The sequence below is a fragment of the Phoenix dactylifera genome, unplaced genomic scaffold, assembly GCF_009389715.1.
Source record: "Phoenix dactylifera cultivar Barhee BC4 unplaced genomic scaffold, palm_55x_up_171113_PBpolish2nd_filt_p 001541F, whole genome shotgun sequence".
NCBI classification, from domain to species: Eukaryota; Viridiplantae; Streptophyta; class Magnoliopsida; order Arecales; family Arecaceae; genus Phoenix; species Phoenix dactylifera.
Window position 1 is genome coordinate 29,603 of NW_024068849.1, and position 13,985 is coordinate 43,587.

The 13,985-nt window shown below is 41.3% G+C and overlaps 1 protein-coding gene across 1 annotated transcript; it reads right to left on the bottom strand.

Annotated features, from left to right (window-relative positions):
* Positions 1–6,164: 6,164 nt before the first annotated feature.
* On the bottom strand, positions 6,165–9,563 carry LOC120108767 (pre-mRNA-processing factor 19-like). Its single transcript, XM_039122481.1, has 7 exons — positions 9,462–9,563; positions 9,272–9,331; positions 7,925–7,993; positions 7,154–7,229; positions 6,947–6,998; positions 6,695–6,765; positions 6,165–6,582 (listed from the first exon to the last, which is right to left on the bottom strand). The coding sequence occupies exons 4-7, from the start codon at positions 7,212–7,214 to the stop codon at positions 6,455–6,457; spliced, it is 312 nt and encodes a 103-aa protein (XP_038978409.1). The 5' UTR covers positions 7,215–7,229; positions 7,925–7,993; positions 9,272–9,331; positions 9,462–9,563; the 3' UTR covers positions 6,165–6,454.
* Positions 9,564–13,985: the final 4,422 nt, after the last annotated feature.

Genomic DNA, 13,985 nt, shown 5'->3' on the forward strand with positions numbered 1-13,985 from the left:
AATTTAGGAAAAGAAAAAAGCTGACAGTTTATAACTAAGTAAATGTTTAACAATGGGAGCCTATTTTTTTTCAAAAAAAGTACAATCTTTAGGAGGTAGCAGTGCCACAATGCTACCCCGCTTATTTAAATTAAACCAGATTGGAATTGTTAGGAGGTAGCAGTTACTTACTCAAGGAAATGTATACAAATCGACCATTAGAATTGTTAGAATCATAAACCTAGCTAGTTGACATCTCCACACCACCTCCAAATGGCATAGATCATAGCATTTCCTCTCTATTTCACTACTTTGAAAAAATGATCTTAAAATTATAGTAAACTCTCTAGTTTTCTATAGCCTATCCATGGGGTTTCCCATCTCATATTGTCAAAGCAATTTTTCTTTTAATACAACTAATAACTCTATGATATCATTGATGCCTCCATGTTCTCATATCGGCGACTGATAATTCTGAGCACCTACTAGATTAGATTCCTTTTATGTATTGTTTTCTAATGCCTATTTCTCAAGGGAGAAACTATGGTCTCCTGGTCATGGGTTTGAAAACAATCCAAGATCACCATGAAAATGGAGACACTAAACATACAAGGTCACACCACAAAAGAATGGTATCTCCCTCATAGAAGGGATGGAGGGACTTAGCCATGGATGATCATCACACCTGATGCTCAAATAATGGAGAGGAGAAAGGGTGCTAAAGCGTCTAGAAGAGTTAAGATGATGAGTAAGCCTAAATTAAGATAGATGGAGGAAGAACGCTCAATAAAATAAAGCATATGAAAAATAGTTGTGATTAAATCTTAGAAGAGAAAGGACGCACCTAAAGTTGGGAACAACCTTGGAAGCGAATGGAAGGACCAAGCTACTGATTTCAGCAAAATAAATGTTTGCGATGTAAGCCAAGTCATTAGAGTATTAGTTTATATCCTTACCCGAACAGGACCCGACTTGGACTTGACTTGAACCCGAATTTTTGGTTGGGACCAGGTTATACATAGACCCGACCCAACCCAAATGAACCATTGGGTCAAAAATTGTAGCTGTGGACCCGACTAGATTTTTCATTGAGTTGGATCTAGGTCTAATATTAAGACCCGAACAAGAAACTGGATTGGGTCAGGGTCACTCATGACCCGGTCTGACCCGACCATCCAATTGTTTTGTCCGGTAGGAATTAAATCACACCCCTTGAAATTTTAAACTTAATTATTCAAAGAATATTGGAAACTTAATTTACATCTTAAGCACCATATTAGCAGGTTGAATTGGACAAAGTTATAGCAATTAATTCTTTGTTAGCATGTTGAATACAAGATATAGCCATTTATTATTTATTAGTATTTTGAGTTATATGCGACAACTTTTTTATTTAATCACTACCTCTCATAATTATCTAATTGGCTCTCATTGAGGACAAGCGGGCTAGAGCCAATTGTCAAACTCAATACATCCATCTTCAAAATGAGGAATTAAATCTTATTATATGGATGGAATCCTCATGTTACTCTTTTCTAATTGGTGCACTCTTCTCTCATCATTGTACATGACATGTATATCTACACGTACGATTGAAAGAGCAGGGTCCAAAGTATGTGTTGCTCATGAAAGCATCACTAATTTGCATGATTCAATGCCTAAATGCTCTCTTTTTTTTTTTTTTTGCTTAAAAAAAGGGGTAGGGGGGAGGAAGGGACAAGCCCACCCCCGCGTAGCAGCCCCCACTGGGCCCCCGCCCCGCTAGGAGAATGTTCGATGCGGGCAGAAATGGCCGTGTGTTGGGCACCCCGACCGGTTTTACTCATACCCTCCCCACCCGTAGGCCCGGCTCAGCTACTCCTCTGAGCTCTGGCTCGAGTCCCACGTGTGAGTACGTCACACCCGGCACCACCCCGGCTACTAGCGGTTCAAGAGCGGTCCTACACCACAAGTCCAAGCAGTGGCCAAAGTAGTGAGCTCCGGTCCACAATTTAATCGTCGCCGCAGCGATTCGAACTTGGAACCTAATGGTTAGAATTGCTGCCCAGTACCACTAGGCTACCACCTTGGTGGCAAATGCTCTCTTTTCCCTCTTGCTTCTCATGTACTAGCTAACAATTGTCTCTATCACTATCACAAGGGCCATTGATATAAGACCTATTACCAACTATTGGGGCAGGTCATCACTCAATACCCTTCCTAACCTTGAAGAATTCTAAACAAGGAAAGAGTATGTGGGCCAATTTCAGAAGATGCTAATCTAAAGATTCCAGACCTGGGCACTGCAATCCCCACCCTCTTAGGTAGTTTTAAATGATCCCCACGTCTTTATTTCTTAGGAGATGGTCTAGGGGGTTAATTGATACATCTGTTGATTAAAATGGCTGGGTTATTGAATGTGATGTAGGATCCTTTTTTGATACTGCTTTAAGGTAACCCAAATTGGTGAATCAACATGGATCAGGACAGCATATCTGGAAGTATGTTGGAATGGCAAGTCACCATAACCCTAGCTATTGTTTTTATTCTCATGGGATGGATTGCTACCTAAGACACTACCTAATCAACCATGCAAAGCTTTACAATGAGACAAAAAGGACTAAGATAAATCAAACTATTTTGGCTCAAGGATATATCTCCTCTTATTATACCGCAGTATTCATGGACATTTAGAATTGGACCTAACCCATCTAAGGATTAGCTTGATCCGACTCAAAATAATTCAAGAAATATTGGTTTTAGTTTGTGATACTCATGCTCCATTCCAAATCAACTCAAGTTGTACTTGACATGCTTTAAACAAAGTAAATGGGTTAGGTTTGTGTCAAGACCCTGTAATAGACTAATTTAGGTTTTGACATGGCTACCCTCTCTTTTCCTTACTTGCCTCCCTCTTTGTTCATCTCCCCTTTATCCGAGCATTAAAAACATTAAGTATTAAGTTCTCAACAATGAGTTGTATGATTAGTTGGCAAGTGATGTATGATAAATAACTTTTCACATTAGTTGTACCTAATGGAAAATTAAAATGGCTATGCATCAAAGGACAATAGTTTCTAATTAAACATATGAACATTTTAAGTAAATTGACAAATGTTATCTTCATCATGATGTTTAAGTAAGCTATCTTAATTGTCATTTGTCATAAACCTGTTACAAGAGGCGGTAATACATATTGGCCATACTTTGTCTTAAACGAATGCATGCAGTGCTTGCAGAAGGAAATCGTCGAACCAAAGTTCTCATCATGGATCATCAAATGCAAGAAACTCTTGAAATTGGTAGAAGAAATATTAAATCATGATCAAAATTCTAAATACACGCACTCATGTGACTTTTGTTGATGATTCTCTCATAAATTAAAAAGAAAAAAGTACTTGCATGACTTTTCCAAAGATGCTATTGTTAAAAGAGAGGGGGAACCAGAAGCATTCGAGTCTACCCACCTAATTAGCCATGCATGGCACCACATACATCAACCCCTCTTTCCACCAGGAAATGAAATAGGTTTCATTGCTCTCCTAAAATTCCCTTGGTTCCCTTTAGTAGGTGATTAATGCAATAGCTGTGGTGTCTTGTGGCGAGTGCTTTATTGTTGGTTGCTCGCTCGTCAACCCACAATTATGGACAATAATATCTCCTCCATAGGCGTGACCTAACAATATCCCAATGCCTTTAAAAGTGAAGCAGGTAATAAAGGAGATGTCCCATTGGAAGTGAGGGTGAGATAGATAGCATCAAAAGAAATGGATAACTTTATTTGGTGCTCAGGAGTTGGAGATGGTAGGCCGGCTCATGTGCGTGGGTCTTAGAAGCATTACTTTCATGGGTGTTCTCATGACTAACTTTGACCTATCTCCCATGATTGGGTGTAGGCATCATTTTTGCTTTGGCATTTCAATGAGCTTGATGCCCTGACAATGTGTAAAGACTCAAACAAAACATGGGAAAGTTTTTATTGGTACCTGTGGGACTCACCAATGCCTCCTGATTTCTTTTGTATTGGTGAAGGTGGAGTTGAGGACTTTCATCCCACTTGTAAGTTCTGGGTTAAGTGATCACAAACCAAGATGAGGAGGATGATGGCTTTTGCAATGAGGATGATGAGGCCACAACTTGCAAGACTCCACTATTTGCAAAAGCTCCTCCGTTAATTGCACCATTCTTCTTTTTTTTATGTATTAGAAAGTGGAAGCAAGAAGAAGAGCATATTATCCCAAAGTGAAGTATAATTACTAATCTACTAACTAAAATTTTATATAAGCTATCAAACAAGTTGTTCAAGTCACATCTATCCTCTAAACACCTACCTTTCTATAGACTCAAATACGTGCATGGCATATGCATAAATATGGAAAGCTGCTGCTCTAGGACAGGCAATGCAATATTGCATGACATGTGCCTAAAAGTTTACTTTTTTTTTATATTGTAGTTATCTCATATATAGACATACGTTGTTTTGTATCATAATGAAGATCTGAGAAGGCTCGATATGCAGGAGTACTTTAATTAATCTGTGTTAAGAATGTAAATAAAAAAAAAAAGAAAAATCTAAGATAATACAGATGAAGGTTATGAGAAAAAAGATATACAAAATCTTGAAAAAACATCACAATTAGCCTTAAATAGGAATGTGCTTGGTGACTAGGGATCTATAAAGCTAACCTTAAATAGCAGAGATAAGTCTAGATTTATGGTTATGGTACAATTCTTTATTAGAAACTGCAATGTATAAATATACAATTATTATTAAAAAGAAAGTGAATAAAAATATATATTAATCAAAATACATACATACTTCTTGATTCACAAATGAAAAGTAGAAGAAGAGTGTGCTGATAGGGGTGGCAATCGGGTCGGGTCGGGTCATAAACGGGTCGGGTCATATGGAAGTCGGGTTAGAAAATCATAAATCTGAACCCGACCTGTTTATTAAATATGTCAGAAATTACAACCTGAACCTGTCATGTTTAATAAACAGATAATTTGACCCGACCCGTTTAACCTGTTTAATAAACGGGTAACCTGTTTGTCCAACCCGACCCGACCTGTTTAACCTATTTGCCCCACCCAAACCGTTTAACCTGTTTAGACCTGTTTAACCTGCCCAACCCAACCTGTTTAACTTGCCCAACCCGACCCGTTTAACCTGTTTCGATCCGTTTAACCTGCCCAACTAAACATGTTTAACCTATATAATAAATAGGTAACCTGTTTATATATTAAGCAACACAAGAAAAAAAAGAAGATAAATATAGAAAATATTACAAAAATTTTGTCCCAATATCATTGACATTAAAAAAGCATTCAATCTTTATAAAAAGTTGAACATAACGAATACAAGTTATTTATTCATTCATCTAATACCAGCAATATTCAAAAAATATTTAATCTTTACAAAGACAAGAAATACAAGTCAAATCATCCAAATTTACAAGCATGACATCTCCTTGACAAGGCATTTCTTGGAAGAGAAATCAGCCAGAATCGCATCCTTACGTCATGTTCCATGAAGATGCATTACACCATACACTGGATCTTAAACAAGAAATCGCATTTTGATCGTTATTGAACGCACCCTTGCCAACTTGAAAGGTCCACCAAGGTTTTACTCACAGCAGGTGGTTCCACTGACTTGTGGAACTTCCACATAGACTTGAATTTGTGGGAGCCGCCGATCTTTGCTATTTATTCTTCAGCTGATTCAGGAAAACTGTGTTAAAAAAATGCATGGTTAACTATGGTTACAATGATCTGCATTGTTGGAGGTAGATCAACAGATTCCATCAAAACAGTCCCTAACAAATAGAAATATCTGCCACATGAAGTAAACCCCAAACCCTAACATCACACACTACAAAAGAAAGGGTATCTCCCGACGCGTTGTTTTTTAATAATCCGAGAATGTTGGTCTATCCCGACGCTTAAAAGCGTCGGAATAGACCCATGTTCCCAATATCAATGCCTGCCGACGATACATTTTCGCATGGCTTGTCAGTTGCCCCAGTCACCCACCCGCACCACTATTTTATCATGGTCGCATGCTTCCCTGTCGGACGACGGGCCGCTGAGACATCCGGTTGCATCAAGCATTTGTACTTTTCCCCTTTCTTTGAACCTTTGTTTGAAAGCCTTTCACAAATGAAACTAGAACATAGATTGTTCCCAAGCAATCAAGACAATCGGACAAGCAACAATGTCAAGAATCACAGATAGAATAAGTTTATGCGCTTTTGCGCTTTTTCACCGGTGACTCAAAACTACGAATACAACATGTTTTACGGGACATCATCAAAATAAAATGCCATATTCAGGGCTTCCATCCAGGATCTTGGTTGCACTTAAATTACAAGGGGGGGCATCCAACGGTTAACTGCTGATCTCGAGCCCAGGGGCGTGCAGCGTCCCCATGAGCAGCAAAGGATTAAGTGATAACGCAAAGAATCTCGACTCTGGCTTCTCTGTAAGTTTGAAATCAGTGATCTGGTGATCTGGGTTCCTCTGGGCCATCCCCTGGGAGCCCAAAGATTCGGAGATTACGGTCCATAGAACCAACAGCCATGTATTTTGCATCCGCTCCAAACTTAACGCGTGTCACTTTTCCTGGCCATGGAAGACAGCCGATAAAACGTGAGACCGAGCAAAAGAATATATATCGATTGTTAAAATGATTGGCAAAATTTATGATAATAAAAAGCGTATAACGTATCTAGACCTGTGCCTGATAAATCAGCGAGTGTCTTAATCTGATTCCATTCCATCTTTACACTGGCAACTTGGTAGACCCTGCACCAATCCATTTGAAAATAAACCTGATCAATCACCAGAAAGAATTGGATAGAAAAGGCTTTTTGGCAAGTGTGCCCCAGACTCCCATGTTGTGGAAGCATCTGATCATCATCCCTTACATGTAACATAATTCTGAGACAAATTATTCTACAAAGGAGTTTTCCTGAGAAGCATATACCTTACATCCGAACCCGCAATTGCAAGATAGTTTCCACTATAGTCGAATTCCACTGCAAATAACAGCATACTTTCTATGCATTAGTAAAAATGCTTAAACTAATTAGCCCGGGAAGAACTAACATATAGACAAGAGTTCCACATACTACTAAGACAGGAATATGAACACCAGAAATTTAGAATACCATTATCATGTAATTTAGAATACCATTATCATGTAATGCCGGCGGTGAGAGTCCCTCCCACACTCCCTCGTAGCTCTCCAACATCCATACAGGAGCACTCTACCAGAAACATAGATTCAGGGAACTTCAGATTGTACCAGCAATACAACTAGAGAAGCAGAGGGAAGATCCAAAGGAGCAAATGGAAGGTCCAAAATAAGAAATCTTATGAAAATGCAGTACGTATACGATTATAATACAGAATTGTCTTAACCATCCAAACGCCATCAAACTGATGAATCACCAGAAACAATTTTATACAAGATAGCAGCATCAGATATAACAGCCATCTACCACCAGCTTTGGTGCCTTTCTTTCCAAGTGAGAGATGTCGGGTTCAAACCTGAGTGATGGTGAATAACCGCTATATTCTCAAAAGGAATAAAAAAAAAATACAAGCCATCTATCTGAGAAAAGTTAGAAACAAGTTATATATACACACTTCCCCCGCAAGATTAGCTAAATTTCTATTAAAGCTCATGGAACATCCTGCACAAATGCAAGCCATGATAGCTAATGTTACATTGGTGGATGTCCAAACGCATAAAGAATTATCCATGCATAAGATGCTGATGCTGAAGTAAACACTGTAAGTATGAAAACTAAGAAAATCAACAGACGAGCATTTCAATACTCACACTATACAAAAGTCACATTTGGCAAAGCTGTTCAATGTGTAAAGAAATTAGATAAACACATAAAAACCGAAAATATGTAATAAGAAATCAGTCTATGAGCTATGGCATCTGAAGTACCTCAAGAATCCAGCCAACGTATTTGACATTGTTCACATGCTGATTTACATCCAAATCATTCCAATGAGGCTGTAATATTTTAAAAACCAAGGAAATTATATATCATTGCTGAAGAGATACAGCAGATAACATGACAAATAAACTTATTACCATACCCTTAACACCATTCTTAAACTTATTACCATACAGAAATTAATGCATAGGGTCTTTAAAGGATCAAGTTATTGCCAAATAACATTGAAAAGTAGCCAAACTCAGGGATCCGAAGAGCCCTTCTAATGTGATGATCACAAGCCAACAGCCCTTCATGCTGTCATTTGATGGTAATTCTTAAAATTAACAGTCATATGGAATGAAGACTCAAATATCAAACTTGTGGCATCGACCTCTTCTCCCCAAAGACGGAATAGGAGAACCATGAGGGGCAGAAGAGGACGTGGAAGAGCCAAAGGTGCATTCTAGGGAGGCCTTTTCCATAGAAGACCCTTTGGAGCAACAATCTCCCAGTTTCCATGTCGATCCTATCTCAATGTTCTCACCGGAGAGAACGCAATTCCTCTGGGTTAAAAGGAATCATTCCAGCCAATGGACCACCAGGCCCCTCCATGAGGGCATCTCATCCTTTGCCCTAGTAACTACATCAGGAGTGGTAAACCCTCCGTAGAGATTCCCCTTCAATTCGACCTCGGTTCCCCCTACACCCACTTCAATTCGAGTCATATGGACTCGGACCGCTCCTTCTCTCTCCCAAAATGCTTCAGAAATTCGCACTAGCCTTCAAAACCAAAACCATCGAGTTCTTTGCTGAGGACGAGGAGGAGGAGGAGGAGAGGGAGAGCATCTCCGCCGCCGTCGATCTCGACCCCGCCCCCGAAGCGATCATCACCGGCCAGCGCGTCGTCGTCCTCAAGCCCGATTCTCTCCCCCAAACCCCGAAGCCTGACCCCGAAACCCTAATCCCCGCCCTCTTCGCCACCCTCTCCTCCTTTCAGGTCGCCTACCTCCACCTCCAGACCGCCCACTCCCCCCTCCTGCCTGACGTTGTCCACTCTGCCGACCGCGCCGCGGTCTCCCACCTCCGCCGCCTATCCGACTTGAAGCACTGCTACTTCCAGAACCCTGGCCCTAGCCCTAGGCCGGTTCTTCCCCTCAAATGTCCCATTTGCAGGCTCAGGTGCAGGAGAACCAGAACCTCCTCCGCACCTTCGACGCCGTCGTCAACGAGCTCCAATACGACATCGACAGGAAGGACGCTGAGGCGGAGGAGAATCTTAATCCTATAGGATTTGGTTGACAAGAAGAAAACAAAGAGGAGGAGGAGGAAGAGAAGGAGAATGGGAGGCTTACCTCAGACGGCGGCGAGGTCGACGGCGGCGGAGAAGCGGAATCGTCGATCGCCGATCGGGGCTAGGGATGGGGCTCAACCGAGAGAGGATGACGAGAGGGGGCCGGGCGAGCGTTAAAAACAAGAAGAAAACAAAGAGGAGGAGGAGGAGGAGGAGGAGGAGGAGGAGGAGAAGGAGAATGGGAGGCTTACCTCAGACGGCGGCGAGGTCGACGGCGGCGGAGAAGCGGAATCGGGGCTAGGGATGGGGCTCAACCGAGAGAGTATGAGGAGAGGGGGCCGAGCGAGCGTTAAAAACAAAGAGGAGGAGGAGGAGGTCGACGGCGCGGAGCTAGGGATGTTTTATAACGACGCTTAAAAGCGTCGTTGTTTCTCAATGTTGTAACGACGCTTTAAAGCGTCGTTATTGTTCCAGATTTACCGACGCTAGATCAAAGCGTCGGCAAAGGTTGGCGCTGAGCCAACCTTTCCCGACGCTTTCCCCTAGCGTCGGGAAAATATGGTCGGCAAAACCCACATTTTCTGTAGTGACATTATAGTCGAAAGCCCACAAAAAAGGAAAAAAAACAGATATCATCATCTAGGAGAACCAATGCCCGAAGAACAAATAAATAATACCGTAATCATCAACTTCACCCAGAAAATAAGACCAGAAATTATACCGAAATGAATCGCTTTTAAAGCCTGCAACGACCAATGACCTAGAACATAGGAGAAAAGAGAACAAGAAAAAAAAACCTAGAAATCGAAGAAATAAATGCAGGTAGGGATGAATCCGTATCAGATATGAGAAGAAGAGAGGAAAGATCAAGAGAAGAAAGAAGAAAAGATGGATCTTTCTTATCTCGATAGAGCAGAGGATCCGACCTCGCACGCACGGAAGACTTCGAACAGAAGAGGGAGAGGGAAGGCGACGGGAGCTAAAGAAATCCCAAGACACGTCGAGCCGTCGTGGTCGCTGTCGACGGGGAGGCCGAAGTTGTCGGCACGGGGGAGGAGAGGGCGGAGGCGGAGGTCCGAAGGAGAAGGCTCGGGAGGCGAAGAATCCGAAGGCAGAGGTTCGGAGGAGAGGGCTCGAGAGAGACACTGAGGGAGGGAATAGAGGCTAGAGCTCGAGCGGCGCAAAAAACCCTAACCCTAACTAGGGAAAAGTGAGAACTCAGAGAGATCTGTGGATGGGTGGAGACTTGGAGTAGGCGAGCAGCTGAGTGGACGGTGGATCCGTGGACCGTGCATGGGTGGACGGTGGATGGGCGCTGAAAGCCTGAAAGCCTGAAATTGGGCCGAGGTGGGAGTTGGGCCGAGCCAAAGATAACGGGCTGAGGCGGGGAGTTGAGCTGGCCCTGGATTTTGTGGGTTGTGGCCCTTATCTATCAGCCCAACAGTTAAACGGGTTAAACAGGTTAAACGGGTTAGACATTCTAAAATTCGTATCCGACCTAATTAATAAACAGGTTAAATGGGTCAACCTGTTTACGACCCGAACCTGTTTCAGCCAGACCCAAACCTGTTTATGGCGGGTCGAACATGGGTCGGATTAGTGGTTCGGGTCATATTTTGCCACCCCTAGTGCTGAACTAACAAAAGGGAGCAATAGAAGTGATAATAAGTACTTTGCACATCAAGGAAGTGGAGATTGAGAAATAGAAATGGAAGAAAGCCAAGGGTCGGAGAGGATGGAGATGCAATTCAGATAGGACCTCATGGACAGAGCAAGCAATACACGCCTCACGAATCATCCTCCAAGCCCAAGAACATCTCTTACACTTCTATATTCCTTTCTAGTGCTCCACGGATACTCTGGATCGAGAGTTATTTTTTTCTTGTCTTTTTAGAATGAAGGGGAATATAAGAAGTGAGTTCTTCTCTTACCATCAACATGCCCCGATAAAAATGAAACTTCTAAATTTTCTCCATTCACTTTGAGTTTGAGATTGGCATATGACATTACCATTTGCAAACGTGCAGATTGAAATAAGGGCCAGTATTGAGACTACTGGGAAAAATGGCTTCTCACAAGTGTAGATCATTAAAGAGAACAAAAAACAAAACAAGAACACAAGAGATTTTACGTGGTTCCCTCAATTGAGGTACGTCCACGGGACCGAGGTCCAATTTCACTAACTTTGCAGGATTACAAAGTGTTTACAAGAGACACAAATGTCTCACAAAATGACAAGGAATTTGTAGGCCAAAATAAAGCTTTTGACAAAGGAGAAAGTAGCTACACAAAAGCTCCAAAACAAAAGAGTGAAAGGTTGCTGAAAAAACTGAAGAGAATAGGCACCAAGCTCTTCAAGTCACCGAAGAGACACAAAAATGCAGTCCAATTAACAGTTTGAAATTTCAGCATACTAATTTGAATTTTTCCACTCCTATTAGCCCTTTGGAATTCCAAAAACCAGCTTCCAAAGAAGCACCAATGTTCCCCCAAGTTTGCCTTGAAACAAGTAGTCAAAGAAGCTTTTTACCCAAGCAAACATTGAATAACCAAGTGTCTTTCGAACAAATTTAAAGACAACATATCTCACAACTTCCAAGCATAATTAAATGCATAAGGAGGGATGCCCAACAATTCTCCTCCTCCCGACTTATGAGGAGAAATCAACCATTCCTGCCGAAGTTCTACACTTATCATGCTTGTCTTTAGACAAGGCTTTAGTCATCATGTCTGAACTATTATCATCTGTGTGAATCTTCTCAAGTTGCAATGCCTTTGAATTCAACACATCACGAATCCAATGGTATCTAATATCAATATGTTTTGACCTTGAATGGAAAGTAGCATTCTTGCTCAAATAAATAGCACTTTGACTATCACAAAAGAGAACATACTTCTCTTGCTTCAAGCCCAATTCTTATAAGAATTGTTTCAACCAAAGTACCTCTTTGCATGCTTCCGTAATGGCAATGAGTTCAGCCTCTGTAGTTGATAAGGCAACACACTTTTGTAATTTAGATTGCCATGAAACAGCTCCCCCTGCAAAAGTCATCAAGTAACCTGAAGTGAACTTCCTAGAATCAATGTCACCCGCCATGTCAGCATCTGTGAACCCATCAAGCATTAGTTTGCCCTTCCCATAGCATAAACAAACATTAGAAGTCCCTCTGAGATACCTTAGAATCCACTTAACTGCTGCCCAATGTTCCTTTCTGGGGTTAGAAAGAAATTGACTAACAACTCCAACGGCATGTGCTATGTCGGGCCTAGTACAAACCATAGTATACATCAACGAACCAACAGCTGAAGCATAAGGAATTTTCATCATCTCCCTGTTGTCTTCTTCATTAGAAGAACATTGCTTTGAGCTAAGCTTAAAGTATGCAGCAAGTGGACATCCAACGGGCTTTGATTTGTCCATGTTGAACCTTTCAAGCACCTTCTTGACATAATTTTCTTGAGATAACCAAATCAGTCCCTATTTGCGATCACGAATGATTTTCATTCCAAGAATTTGTTTTGCGGGTCCCAAATCTTTCATGGCAAAAGACTTGCCCAACTCCATCTTCAAGTGGTTGATCTTGGAGGAATCTTGGCCCACAATTAACATGTCATCAACATAGAGCAAAAGAACAATGAAGTTTCCATTCGGAAACTTTTTCACAAATACACAATGGTCTGAAGTTGTTCTTGAGAAACCATGCTTCACCATAAAGGAATCAAACTTCTTGTACCATTGCCTTGGAGCTTGCTTCAAACCATACAAGCTTTTCTTCAATTTGCAAACTAAATTCTCCTTACCCTTCACCTTAAAACCTTCTGGTTGCTCCATGTATATTTCTTCTTCCAAATCACCATGAAGAAATATCGTTTTCACATCAAGTTGCTCAACTTCTAGATTCATACTTGCAGTCATTCCAAGTACAACCCGAATAGATGACATCTTCACAACGGGTGAGAAAATTTCATCGAAATCAATACTCTTTTTCTGTCCAAAACCTTTAACAACTAGCCATGCCTTGTACCTTGGGACTTTGTCACCATTTTTCAGCCGAAAGACCCATTTATTCTTCAATATTTTCTTTCCGTTTGGCGGCTTCACCAACTCATAGGTTTTGTTCTCGAGCAAAGATGTCATTTCTTCTTGCATTATCTTTAGCCAAGCATCTTTGTTTGCATCCTCAATGGCTTTTTGATAGCTTTCAGGCTCACCTTGATCATTAACCATGACATATTCATTAGTGGAATACTTCTTGAAAAGTTTTTGCTCTCTAGTTGGCCTTCTCAAAGTGGGTGGTGTTGGCGTTTCTTGACTTGATGGCTTCCTCGCATCAACATCATTTGTATCTTCATTACCAACCCCGTTGTTATGGACTTCCTCATGAGGTTACTGCAAGTCTTCCACATTTTTACCATGCACCGAAGATGGAGGAATAGGTTCCAAGTGCACAAGATCATTGGTACTTGACTTATGTTGCACATCTTTGTCAAAATCCTCCATGATTTGATCTTCGAGGAAGACAACATCACGACTTCTAATAATTTTCTTGTCCACCGAATCCCACAATCTATAGCCAAAATCATCATGCCCGTAGCCAAGAAAAATGCATTGCTTTGACTTGTTGTCAAGCTTGGATCTTTCATCCTTGGGGATATGCACAAAAGCCCTACAACCAAAAACTTTCAAGTGAGCATAAGAAACATCTTTACCACTCCAAATTCCTTCGGGGACATCACCAAGCAAAGGATACGAAGGGGACATATTGATCAAGTCC